The sequence below is a fragment of the Erpetoichthys calabaricus genome, chromosome 4 (assembly GCF_900747795.2).
Source record: "Erpetoichthys calabaricus chromosome 4, fErpCal1.3, whole genome shotgun sequence".
Lineage (NCBI taxonomy): Eukaryota > Metazoa > Chordata > Cladistia > Polypteriformes > Polypteridae > Erpetoichthys > Erpetoichthys calabaricus.
This window is the reverse complement of record NC_041397.2, coordinates 113,280,607-113,294,835: the sequence shown is the minus strand read 5'-3', so window position 1 is coordinate 113,294,835 and position 14,229 is coordinate 113,280,607. Positions and strand designations below refer to the sequence as shown.

The 14,229-nt window shown below is 38.9% G+C and overlaps 1 protein-coding gene across 1 annotated transcript in view; it reads left to right on the top strand.

The window, feature by feature from the left end:
* The first annotated feature begins 7,653 nt into the window (after positions 1-7,653).
* LOC114651127 (5-hydroxytryptamine receptor 2A-like) overlaps positions 7,654-14,229 on the top strand; it is a 203,734-nt gene continuing 197,158 nt past the window's right edge. The window contains exons 1-2 of the mRNA XM_051926613.1: positions 7,654-8,017; positions 8,764-9,574. Of these exons, the coding sequence (XP_051782573.1) occupies positions 9,190-9,574 (385 nt within the window). The 5' untranslated portion in view covers positions 7,654-8,017; positions 8,764-9,189. The remainder of the gene's footprint in view (positions 8,018-8,763; positions 9,575-14,229) is intronic.

The following is a 14,229-nucleotide window of genomic DNA, read 5'->3' as shown; positions in this document are numbered from 1 at the left end:
TATACAACCTAACATCATATTAGTCATCATTGTATACATTTGGATGTAGATAATGATGAGTCCACTAGATAGATAGATAGAGATAGATAGATACTTTATTAATCCCAAGGGGAAATTCACATACTCCAGCAGCAGCATACTGATACAAAAAAAAATTAAATTAAAGAGTAATAAAAATGTAGCTAAAAACAGACAATAACTTTGAATAATGTTAATGTTTATCCCCCCGGGTGGAATTGAAGAGTCGCATAGTTTGGGGGAGGAACGATCTCCTCAGTCTGTCAGTGGAGCAGGACAGTGACAGCAGTCTGCCGCTGAAGCTGCTCCTCTGTCTAGAGATGACACTGTTTAGTAGATGCAGTGGATTCTCCATAATTGATAGGAGCCTGCTGAGTGCCCGTCGCTCTGCCATGGATGTCAAACTGTCTAGCTCCATGCCTACAATAGAGCCTGCCTTCCTCATCAGTTTGTCCAGGCATGCTGCCTCCCCAGCATACCACTGCGTAGAAGAGGGCACTCGCCACAACCGTCTGATAGAACATCTGCAGCATCTTATTGCAGATGTTGAAGGACGCCAGTCTTCTAAGGAAGTATAGTCGGCTCTTTCCTCTCTTGCACAGAGAATCAGTATTGGCAGTCCAGTCCAATTTATCATCCAGCCGGCACTCCCAGGTATTTATAGGTCTGTACCCTCTGCACACAGTCACCTCTGATGATCACGGGGTCCAGGAGGGGCCTGGGCCTCCTAAAATCCACCACCAGCTCCTTGGTTTTGCTGGTGTTCAGGTGTAGGTGGTTTGAGTCGCACCATTTAACAAAGTCCTTGATGAGGTTCCTATACTCATCCTCCTGCCCACTCCTGATGCAGCCCACGATAGTAGTGTCGTCAGCGAACTTTTGCACGTGGCAGGACTCCGAGTTGTATTGGAAGTCCGATGTATATAGGCTGAACAGGACTGGTGAAAGTACAGTCCCCTGCGACGCTCCTGTGTTGCTGACCACAATATCAGACCTGCAGTTCCCAAGACGCACATACTGAGGTCTGTTTGTAAGATAGTCCACAATCCATGCCACTAGGTATGAATCTACTCCCATCTCTGTCAGCTTGTCCCTAAGGAACAGAGGTTGGATGGTGTTGAAGGCACTAGAGAAGTCTAGAAACATAATTCTTACAGCACCACTGCCTCTGTCCAAGTGGGAGAGTGATTGGTGTAGCATATAGATGATGGCATCTTCCACTCCCACCTTCTCCTGGTATGCGAACTCAAGAGGGTCGAGGGTGTGGCATCCCTGTGGCCTCAGGTGGTGAAGCAGCAGCCGCTCCATGGTCTTCATCACATGTGACGTCAGAGCGACAGGCCGGAAGTCGTTCAGCTCACTAGGACATGATACCTTTGGGACTGGGGTGATACACAATGTTTTCCAAAGCCTCGGGACTCTCCCCTGTTCCAGGCTCAGGTTGAAGATGCACTGTAGAGGACTCCCCAGCTCCGGCGCACAGACCTTAAGCAGTCGTGGCGATACTACATCTGGACCCGCTGCTTTGCTGGCATGAAGTCTCCTCAGCTCTTTGCTCACCTACGCTGCTGTAATTGTGGGTGGGGATGTCTCTCCTATGCTGGTATCAGCAGAAGGATGGGTGGAGGGTGTAGTACCCCGAGGTGAGAGTGGGTTAGGGTGATCAAACCTGTTAAAGAAGTTGTTCATTTGGTTTGCTCTCTACACGTCTCTCTCGATGGTGGCACCCCACATTGAGCTGCAGCCAGTGATGATCTTCATCCCATCCCACACTTCCTTCATGCTGTTATTCTGCAACTTCTGCTCCAGCTTTCTCCTGTACTGCTCCTTTGCCGCCCTGAGCTGGACTCTGAGTTCCTTCTGCACACGCTTGAGCTCATGCTGATCACCGCCTTTAAAAGCCCTTTTCTTCTGGTTCAAAAGGCCCTTGATGTCACTTGTAATCCATGGCTTATTGTTAGCATAGCACTATGACTCCTGGTCCTTCTTATTAGGGGTATTTTCAAGTTACAATCCTCCCATTGTGTATTCAAAATTAATTTGCATGTCTCCTACATGTAACACTTTACATTTATTTATGTAACAAATCTACCAAAGTCTATGTTCTGTCCAGTTTCATTTGGAATGATTTGGCTGATCCTATATTATTTTCCATTCCAGTTTAATATCATCTCCAGATTTAATCAGCTTGATATTAATATTTCTGCAAAGATTATATGTTAAAAAGAGCATGGAGATTGTAACAACTTTTATAAATATAATGTCCTTCCATCCATTTTTCTGAACCAACTTATTCGTTTTAAGTATCATGAAGAAATAGAGCTACTACTTCTGGCACTATCAGGAGTGATTTAATCTGCTTGCCAAGCCTTTCCCTTGAACGGAGCTCACTCTGACTGAACCAATTTACAGTCGCCATTCAACACAACCCACAAAGACATTAGTATGTCAAAGTTGCCAACTGATTATGGCCAGAACAAGAATTGAACCCAGTATTCTAAAGCATTACATCATAATAGAATATGTAGAACTTAATTTCAATAGACAGATTAATATTTAGTGCTGATTAATAAACATAAAGCTGTTATTTACCAATAACTTGTTAATAAAAAAAACTTTGTGTCAAAAGATGGAGTATTGAATAATGTGTAGCAATTTAATGCAATATGTTTAGGTCACTTAAACTACAGTATGTATAATTCTGCCAAGTACATGTACATTCACCTGTGGCTTTTGTGTGCATCGGTAACAGTAAATATAGGTAATATACCAAAAACAGGGAAAGAAAACAGTTTACTCTGTGAGGTATAAAGAAACTGAGGATCAACTTAGTTATGCAAAATACAACCGCTTGTAGGTAAAGCGAAGTCATAATGCTATGAAGCATTACATCTTAGTGTCAGTTAGAAACATTTCTTACAGCCACAAGTTTCCCTAGAGAGATGTCCAGACATATAAGTAATGTCTTTAAACTGTTTTTTTTTCAATCCTCAACTGCAACCAACAACAGGCAGCACTATACCCAGTAGAAACCTTTGCTTAATCCACCATTATCTTAGCTCCAGTAGCAACAAAAAGAGGATAATTTGCCAATCCTAGATGGGCTGCTGGGCAATCAGTCTCCAGCATTTATTGATATTAATATTGAAATGAGATTCAACCAGGGCGGCACGGTGGCGCAGTGGGTATCGCTGCTGCCTCGCAGTTGGGAGACCTGGGGACCTGGGTTCGCTTCCCGGGTCCTCCCTGCGTGGAGTTTGCATGTTCTCCCCGTGTCTGCGTGGGTTTCCTCCAGGCGCTCCGGTTTCCTCCCACAGTCCAAAGACATGCAGGTTAGGTGGATTGGCGATTCTAAATTGGCCCTAGTGTGTGCTTGGTGTGTTTGTGTGTGTCCTGCGGTGGGTTGGCACCCTGCCCAGGATTGGTTCCTGCCTTGTGCCCTGTGCTGGCTGGGATTGGCTCCAGCAGACCCCCGTGACCCTGTGTTCGGATTCAGCAGGTTGGATAATGGATGGATGGATGGATTCAACCATTAAAAGGTAAATTAGTCAAAAAAGTTCTCTGCAAAAAGATTCCCCAATGGATGTTGTGTAAGAAATGACAACAGTCCTTTATATGGAGCCCCTGGAAGGGTGGAGCTAGAGGCGCACAGGAGTGGCATCGTGACAATTTGTGTAATGGTTCTCAACCATTCTCTAAGAAGGAAGTTCATTTCCGAGTTGCAGTTTTTGTAAAACTTTTTTTATATCTTCTGAAGAATTGCATTGCACTCGGCATAACTGTGATGGTCTCACATTCATTGCATCTTTAGAGTCTTTGATATTCTGTGATATTGTATACCCACCGAGAGTTTGGAGTTAAAAACTATGGGGTCATATACAGTTCAGGTTTCTACTGTCTAATAGGTAATGAAAGAAATAGACTGGAAATACTACGTTTCATTACCCAGATGTAAAGAAAATGTATGGCAGCATTTGGAAACCAGCCATTTGACTGCTTGTGCTGCATAAAAAAAGAAAAAGAACTAAAACATAAAAACAGCAATGGGTAATTGTAGGATATGCTTTGAATGACTCTAAATTTCTGTCATTCTCTATCTGTTTTCTGTTTGAGGAGCTGAGAGGTGTTAACCTCAGGTACTGTTTGGAGTTAGTTCCTCTACATCAGGAGTTTCCAACTCCGGTCATGTTGGGCCATAGTGGCTGCAGGTTTTCATTCTAACCATCTTCTTAATTTGTGAGCCGTTATTCTGCTGATTAACTTGTTTTGCCTTAGTTTTAATTGACATGACTCAGACCCCTTAGTTGTTTCTTTTTCTTTAATGAGGTGCCAAACAATAATGAGACACAAAACATGACCAGCTAACCTGAAAATAAAGAAAGGTGAAGGTCTTGGACATGTTGGTCTGCTCAGGTCACCAAAACATCTTGATGGTGGTCTTAGAAAAAACAGAAAATCAACAGTCTGCTCTGGCAGAACGAGAGCAGCAACAAGTCATGATTTTCAATAACGGCTTTAATTAGCAGCAAGAATTGGCTTCTCATTAAGAAACTGGTTGGAGTGAAATTGGTTGGAGTTTGACGTTCCAATTTAGCTGGTCATCTGTTGGCTCATTTCACATCTCATTTCTGTTTTGCTGCCGTTTAATGAAGAAACGAATCAATTCGGAGGACTGAATCTGTAAAAACAGGGCTATTAAAATGAAGGGAAAAGGAGTTAAATAGCAATTAAAACTAGTCACTGAATAGGAAAAGGGCTAGAATGAAAACCTGCAGCCACTGCGGCCCACCAGGACCGGAGTTGGACACTCCTGATCTACATGATGCTGCTGGGATGGGCTCTGCTCCCCAGCTATGATACAGTAATATTAGAAGATGGATGGAAGGATCTTCCTTATAACAACATAAAATGGAGTTAACTCTGTTATGTAGTTTCAACAGTTAATAAAGGATTATAGTTATAGTACACTCTTGGATGAAAGTATATATGTATAACTTTTACACATTCAATGACTAACAGGTTGATTCATGCATCCATTACCAAATCCAATAAATTCAGTTCAGGACCGTAGAGCAACAAAACCTCTCCTTGCATAAGAGGATGCAAGGCAGAAACTAACAATGGAGGAAACACGTTCACAAGGCAATAATTAAAATATTGTTGTTGAAATTGAATTGCAATATTTACCATAAGAAACCTTTCACAAATTTCAAAAATAGTCATGAGTGTCAGTTCCCTTAAGTGGGTTTGTGAAATGGATAAATGGATGAATGCACTGAAAACTTTTTCAGCCCTCCAACATTTGTGCTACTTCTAACTTATTTGTTTAAAGGTGTCCAATGTTAATTGTTTTTTCTTTTTACATAATGGACATCATAGACCCTTACAAGTCTGAAATGCCTGATTTGTTCACTTGGGATGGAGGTTTAATTTTGAAATAAAATATTTTGATGTACAAACAATTGCTCAGCCCTTCTGATTTGTCAATATTGTTTTAATCAGTAATAGGCCTTAACCACCCTGTTGAAACAAATTTAACCCATACAAAGACATGAAACGAACAAGACTTGGAACCAGCCATGTCTTTTCGATACCTTGACAGAGTTTTGGAGGACTTAACTATGTACTGGGTATCAGCAGGGTGACGATGAGGAATCAGCCCATCAGCTGAGCACTGATGCCAGAGTAAATATGAGAGAAGAATCTTACCAAGGTAAAGAAGGAAATGCCATAATGGATTTTCCATACTTGAAAATTCTCATATCAGAAAGGTCAGTACTTTCTCCTGAGTAATTTCAAAAGTCGCCATGTTTGTGTCACACACTTGAGTGATATGTAATTTACAAAGTGATGCTGTCAACAGCTGGAATCTGCCTACACTCTCTTCCCCAGGGCCCAGCATCCTTTCATGCAAGCCTGAAGATGCAATGTAGATAAAGCTGTTGTGTAAATAATCAAGAGAGCATGTAAAAAATTAAGATAGAACATTCATGTTGAAAGCAACACTCTTTACTCTTTAAAAATATTTCTAAGGACACACAAGTTGCTAAGCCTGCAATTTTTTTAGAGTAGAGGTTGTGACTTTCTACAAAGCTATTTGTCTCACTACTGGGCATCACTGTAGCGAAAGGATTAAAAACCTCTTGGTGGTTTCTAGACCTGCAACCGTACATAAAAGCAAATACAGTCTAAAAAAAAATGTAATATTATTGTGGTCTGGACTTTTTGAGCTCAGTTTTCACACTCATTCTATCTAAAGAAAAGGCATAACTCTATTGCACACAAGCCCAAAAACAAATGCAAACGTTCTGCATTATCAATTAGACATTTAAATCCAGTGTGAGAAAGTGCATTTGCTGCTTCTGTTTAGATGTGTAACCAAGCTCAGCACCTAGCAACAGGAAATTGTCTCTACTTGCACTTCAGCAGGCACACATGCACTCACACCCATTGTGATGCATCTTTTTTGAGGCAATAAAATATAACAGAGTGCCTTTTAAATACCTTGGGATTCTTCTTTTTTTTTTTTTGTAAGGATTAATATTTATTAACATTGGACTACTCTTATCTCACAAATGTTTAGTGATTTCATATGCATTTTTATGTTATTTGTAGAGACTGAAGCGTCTCTCATTTTTTAATTACCTGCATGCTTACATAGTATATGGTAATAACACAGCATGTCAGGTCATATACATAAACTTACTGTTTTGGTACTAGATGTTTCTATTACATTATTCAGAAAGTTTAACTTGATGACATCAAGACTGAAGTAGGACATGATGCCAATTCATGCACTCACAAGACTATTATAAAGTCACCAGTCAATATAATTTATATTCCTTTGGAATTGTGGAAGGAATCTGGAATATGGACAGAGAAGGACTTTAGACATTCAGTCACCCAGTTTGGAATTGAATTCAGGTCCATGGAACTGTGAGGCCGTAGCAGGGCACCATTATATCACCCTAATTAATTTCCTAATATAACAGCCATGTCTGCATTTGTCTTTCATATGTGTTACTGCAAATGGAATTTTGCAGATTGCAAAAATGAATTAAAGCAACTTACTGGCTTTGGACCAGTTGGGCATCAAGCCCGATGTTAACAGAGGCTCTGACGTGGTATGTTAACAGTTGCTTTGAGAAGCTGTCTTTGAGTTGGGTATGTAAATCTTTAATAAGAATCCCTGGGTGTGCTCTTTTTTAAAAGCTTAATGAGCTGTAAAAATTACAGTGAAGTATGCACACATTTAATAGGAAATTAACGTTCCTCACTACCATACCGCCTATATAGTAATTATATCACTGTCCAATTATAGATGAAAGTCTCTCTTTTTAAATAATAATAATACAAAAGAAAGGATAAAATAGACATTGACATGCAAGAACAGATAGTCAAAGATTTTTACTCTATCAGATTTTTTTTATATCTTGAGCTACAAAGAAGGTCACTAAGCAATCATAGTGGCTGATAGACAGAGCTGTCCTGTTTTCTTGTCGCTTCTGCAAAAATGTAACATTCACATTTGTCAAGAAAACATGTAACCTCTAGCATTTCATGCAGCCTGCCTTGCCCTTCCTACCTACTAGTTTGTGACATGCAAGGCAGTGGGAGGTCTGACTAAGTGAAAGAAGGCAGTCTGTAAGAAGCCACACTCCTGCTGGAGAGGAGAATTCCCGATTTGAAGACTGCTTATGTTAGTTGCACTGAAAGCGCTCCTCCTTCTGGAGGATTGCCTGTTTATTATATATTGTGCTCGACTTAAAAAGAAAAAGAAAAAAAAAAAAGGAAGACCTATGATGGCAGATTACTGGAAATTTTGCTTTGTACATGGGAAGTGCTTTGACTAAATGTAGTAACAAAAGATAAATAACTCTTAGCCTCCAAAGCTAATGGCAATGTGCTTAAGGATTTTCTACAGTAAGTGACTAGCAGAAATGTGGAGCATATAACACCGAGCAGGGAAAAGGAAAGAAACAAGTGTGAAAACTGGCAGGTATGACTTCTATGTGGCTTTTCTTAAAATGTGTACTTGTGTAAAGTCTCTTATTGGTGTCATTGTTTATATTTGTGCAAACGCTGAGTTGTTAGTTAAACAATAAATAAACACTTCTATACATGAAACAAGTATACAAACTGAATAGTCTTAGAATCCATATCTATCTATCTATCTATCTATCTATCTATCTATCTATCTATCTATCTATCTATCTATCTATCTATCTATCTATCTATCTATCTATCTATCTATCACCAGTCTTAACTTTGTATAGTGCCTTACATTATCTATCTGTCTATGTATGCCTTACATTATCTATCTGTCTATTTATCTGTGTGTCTAATGCCAGTCTTTACTTTATATAGCGCCTTATATTATCTATTTATCTGTGTGCTAATACAAGTCTTTATCTTTATATAGTGTCTTTATCTATCTATCTATCTATCTATCTATCTATCTATCTATCTATCTATCTATCTATCTATCTATCTATCTATCTATCTATCTATCTATCTATCTATCTATCTATCTAAGCATACTGACTAGGAAAAACAGCTTAAAAACTATTCAAATGAATATTAGCAAACAGTCAGTGCATGTGCAAGGCTTATTTTCTATGGCAGCTGTGCCTTCTGGATTAGAGGAGGTTATTGTAAAGGCACAAAAACATACTGAGTGGAGTTTTTTCTTTTCTTTTCATGTCTTTTGATTTTAAATCTGCATTATTGTGCTGGTGGAAAAAGAAGATTGCTCTCCATAGTACAGAAGCAGCAAGTACTTTCTCAAGCTGTGACTTTATAGTCTCTCTGCTGTGAGCATTTCCCCCCTCAGAGTGTCTACACCTGACTGGAAACAACACTGGTCAAGAAAATGACACACTGCCAGATCTGTTGTAAGCACTTCTCAACTGTGCTAATGGTCCTTCTGTGTACCTGAAGCATCAAAATGGACTAAGTTGGTTAACCCTTTGGCTCTTTGACAAGAGTTTTCCTGATGGGATATATGACTCTCCTGGGGCTACTCAAACAAGTCATCACTGCAAAGGCAATGACAGGCTGGCAGAAACAGTGGTATTGTTTGCAAGCATGTCATCCTATGATACATAAGCTCTTTAAAAGCCGCTTCTACTGATTAGACCATAATGCAAGTGTGACAGAAGAACCTGGAAAATGAGTTTCTTTGGTGACGAGAGGAGTCCCTCAAACACAAGTACAGTGTCCATTGTGCCCTTGGAGGTGTTCATGCCAGATCTGCCCTATGGGAATGGGAATACCTCCAGTTTCTGCAACAAGACCATGGATGCGGAGAAACTCTGTAATCTGTCATGTGCTGAGAACTTGGCACCACCATGCTTTTCAGTGAAGAACTGGTCGGCCCTGCTTACTGTGATTATAATCATTTTGACCATCGCCGGCAACATCCTTGTGATTATGGCTGTGTCACTTGAGAAGAAACTGCAGAACGCGACAAATTATTTCCTGATGTCACTTGCCATAGCTGATATGCTGTTGGGTTTTTTGGTGATGCCAGTCTCCATGCTTACAATACTCTACGGTAAGAAATAACAAATCACTTTTAGTTGGTGATGCAATCCACACTGTGAAGTTTGCTTTCCTTATTAATTGATTCACTCTATTGTGGTTATCTTTTTGACACTGGGGAACATTAATTTTAACAGCAGGCTTTTTTTTGACATTTTAATTGTTCCATATAGTGCCTGCTGCAACCGCAAATATTTAAATCTTTAAGAAGTATGTTTTCTGAGCTAGAGAGGAAAATATATAAAAACATTTACAAAAATTATAAAAATGGCTCACCTCATGTTAGGCTTTGAAATGAGTGTATCTTGTAGCAATGCAACGTTTCTATAGATTCACTGTTTAAAAATGTCTCAGGGTAAAGGGGTGATGTACATCACTTGATCCATGTTAGCTTTCTATAGCAGGTTAATGGATCCTAAAAATCAACGGTATTAAAGCTGGATTTGACGAGGAGAGTGCAAGCTTAGGAGTATTCTTTCTTTTGTTCAGTGTGTGTGAGTTTTGTTTTATGAATAAAGTAAAATGGCATTTTTTATCATATTACATATTCTCTGTAGTTAAAGTGATCCCACTTAGTAATTTGACAGAGAGAGCTTGAAGCTTAACTAGGATTTGACTTCAGTAAGCATCAAATCAATGATTGCTGTTAAACCTGCCAGCCTACGCACCCTTACTCATAGCTTCCATTCATAAAGATTTAAAAAAGAAAAGTTATTTCAGTTCTTCCTGCTGATTAGGAAGTTTAGTTTTGGAAATTGATGTGGTTATACCAATCACTGTGTTAAAGCTGATGAAAGTAAAATTAGTGGGAGCTGGTGTTCCTCCTTCTGTGAAGTCACATCTGGACTGAACTGGAGTAAATCTTGAAACCATTACCTAATTGCATTAATTGTAATTATTTGGCTCAATGCACGGATAGACAGGCACAACAGCTCCAAGTAATTGATTCCTGGTTGCCTTTGTTTGTCAACATGAATTGGGCTTCTGCAGTAATCTCCACAGAGGGGAATCTGTGAGGTGTGTGAAATGACCAAAGGAAATACATGTCACATTTATTTATTTGTGATTTTACTGAGAGCTGTAGGGGAGGTGTACCCCTAACAAGCATGTCTTATTTAAAGGAGAAAAGAATACCTAGGATGCTTCAAGTGTGCACTGGCAACTGTCAGAATAAGTTTGCTTTAAAATGATAGTTTTATGTTATAAAGGGGATGAAGAGATAAAGAAGAGAATGTATCAGACTGTTTGCTTCTTATATACTCTAATATATAAAAAAAACATGATGCCACAATCATTAGCAATTCTATACATAGTCTCTCAGTTAAAATCATTGTCTGTATGGAGGAAGTTCTCCCATTTTTGGGGGTATTCAGTTATCAGGTATCCTTTTCCACATGTTACATGTATGGTGCATAGCGCATATACTCCAATGAAATTCTTGCTTGCATGTCTCTCCAGAACACAAAAATAATACAATATCAACAAGCACTCATACACACACAAAAAAGAAAGAAAGAAGTTGTGTGCTGGTAATATTCTGTTGTACCTGTATCGCCCACTGCAGTACTTTATGATCTTGAGTCGAACAGGTGTCACACCAGGATCTTATGAAGCCAGTGAAGATGGACTCCGAAGGAATATGGCAGCTATGTTGATTTATGCAAACTTTGATGGGGTCTAGAGACGTTCACAGACTGCAAAGTAAATCTTAATCCAACCTCACCTACATTTTCTCTCCCTGTTGAACTTAATGCCTTCTACACCCACTTTGATTGCAATACCAAGCACCACACTTTTTAATTGTTTGCAGCACCACATTATTCATTCTTCTTTGTTTCTGCAAATGACGCAAAGATTAATTTTAAATAAGTGAATATCCACATGGCATCCATTTTGGAGGGAATTTCACAGCATGTTTTGAAAACCTTTAGCTCATGACTTCAATGACATCTTTCATATTTCACAATCTCTCCTACAAAGTCTAAAAATAGCACCTGTCCTTATATCAGCATTTATTGTTGCAGGCAGCAGTTAAATTGTACATATATTGATTTGGACACCTCCAGCTCTGTAGAGGGAAGTTATTTACCAGCTTTATAAAAACAGCACATTTCTCCACAGCAACTGTCCAAGATGAAGTGAGCAACCCAGTAACTACAAGCATTTATTGCTATGGAAAATCCTTCTACACCCATTTGTCACTGTATGCTTTTCTTGGGAAACTTTTACCGATGTGTTCATCCACATTCAGTCACATTGGGCCAATTTCTAGCTACAAGTTTATTTAAACAGTGAATTTTGAGAAATGGGAGGAAAACTTGGAGCAAAATTGAAGAACTCCAAGAAGACAGCCCCTCTGCCCATAATGGGAATGACTGGGCCCACATATAGTGCCAAGAAATTTAATTCTTTTCAATATACTGTAGTACAGCAGGGTGAGTTGACTACAGACTAAGAGCTCTTACACATATTTGAACTATAATACAAACACAGAAAACTTCAAAACCTAACAACTTTTACATAAACCAACATGCACAAGTTATTCAAACAACAAAAATGTTAAAATATAAAAATAAAATTTATTTAACTTAACTTTAAATGTGTGTTTCCTATTGAGGGTTGCTGTGGCATCATGCTGCACTTGCCAGGCCACCCTATCCTCAGCAACTTTTCCAGTTTGTCTTTGGGAACTCCTAGATGGTCCAAAGCTATTCATTCAGGAGATATCTCTCCAGCTTTTCCTTGGTCTGCTCCTGGATTTTTTCTTAGCTGGCCACTCACATGCATAAACCGTCACTACTGGTAGCTCTCAATGCAGAGAAGCAGCAATTATATTACAGGGTCATTCTGTACTCTTGAGATCCTGAAGCCTATCAGCTTGTACTGGCAACTCCATTATTTTCAATTGACTTTGTAAATTAAAAGCTTCATATAAATAGCTCCTAGATAAGAAATTCACCCAGTTTAACCTGCCTAGTTCAATCTGCCATTGGATCACAGACAGAGATGTTTCCTTTCCCCACTACTCTTCTCACTCTATACCAATGACTGTACCTCTGGCGATTTATCTCTCAAATTTATTAAATATGCAGATGACGTAACATTAATAGGCATCATTTCAAACAATGATGATTCCATATACAGACAAGAGGTGGAAAATCTGACACTGCGTGGCAGCCATAATAATTTGGATGTTAACATTCAAACTACTCAGGAGATGATCACAGATTTCAGGAAACAGTCACCTGCTCACCAATCATTAGCTATAAATGGCAAAGCCGTCAGGATGACAGAATCCTTTAAGTTTCTGAGCACTGTGCTGTCACAAAACCTTAACAATGACATTACATGCATTATTAAAAAAGCCCAACATAGAATGTTCTTTTTTGTGTCAGCTGAGGAATTTCAATCTCCCTCAAGAAATATTGGTCCAATTCTACACAGCCATCATTGAGTCCATTCTGACCTCATCTATAACTGTCCAGTTTGTGCTGCCTCTGTTCAGACTAAGGCCAATCTGCAACGCATCATCAAAGTCTGTGAAAGGATCAGAGGCTGTAACTTACTGCACATTGAAGTCCTATTAATTCCAGGGTAAGAAAGAGGACAGCAAAGATCATTGTTGATCCGACTCACCTACAGCATCACCTGTTCCAAAGACATCCCCCACCGGCAAACTTTTTTGTGCAGTGAAAGCTAAAAGAACTTGTCACCTAAACTGTTTTTTTTTCCATGTGCAGTTATTCTTGTTAATCAGATCTGAGCTTCTTCTCAGTATCTGTGTATATCTGCACACTAGACTACCCGGGCATTTTACTTCTACTATCTCATTGTCATTGTATGCTGCATTTTAGATTTTATATTTATCTTTTGTATATCTTGTGTTGTCATTGTATGTTGCACCAATACTATCAAGACAAATTCCTATGCATTAGTGTACCTGGCCAATAAAGAGAATTCTGATTCTGATGATTCTACCTAACTCAAGATAAAGCTGTCTAGGCTGATTGAACTGAACAGTGGAGCATGAAACAGGATATTCTGTGATGCATATCTAAGATGCACAAAGACAATGCTAATCAGATTCTTAAAATCGCCAACAAGACTTAGACACTATGAAGCTACCTAACAGCTCCACTGGAAAATTATTACTTGTTTTTAAGATTCTGAAACAGAGTAGGGAGATGGGTATGTTCTGTCGCTTGATGTAATTGCAATGTGGACTTGAAATCTGTCTGAGGCTGCCCATATGAATACATGGAATGACGTACTGTATATAGTTTCAATTAGGCTAATTATTAATTGATCCAAGTTATTGATAGGAAAAGGAAGATGTCTGTTACTTTTTGATTATACAGTTGCATATTGGTTATTTAGTTTAGGAAACATCAATAACCATGTTTATTTAAAGATCTTTTTAATAAGGTCTTATAGTATGACAAAGAAATGTATTTCTTTAATAATTTGATTCATTAATTGTTTTTTTAAGTATAAACTGATACTTGTGCAACCAGCCTGTCATTTAATTGGAGTTGTACTTGAGAAGCCAATGCACTGTGTTCCTTCTATCCTGCTACACTGATGCCTAAAAGAAGAGTGAATACTTATGTCTATTAAATATGAATTATTACTGGAAATATGCAGTATGTTTTGTTTGTTTTAACTAGC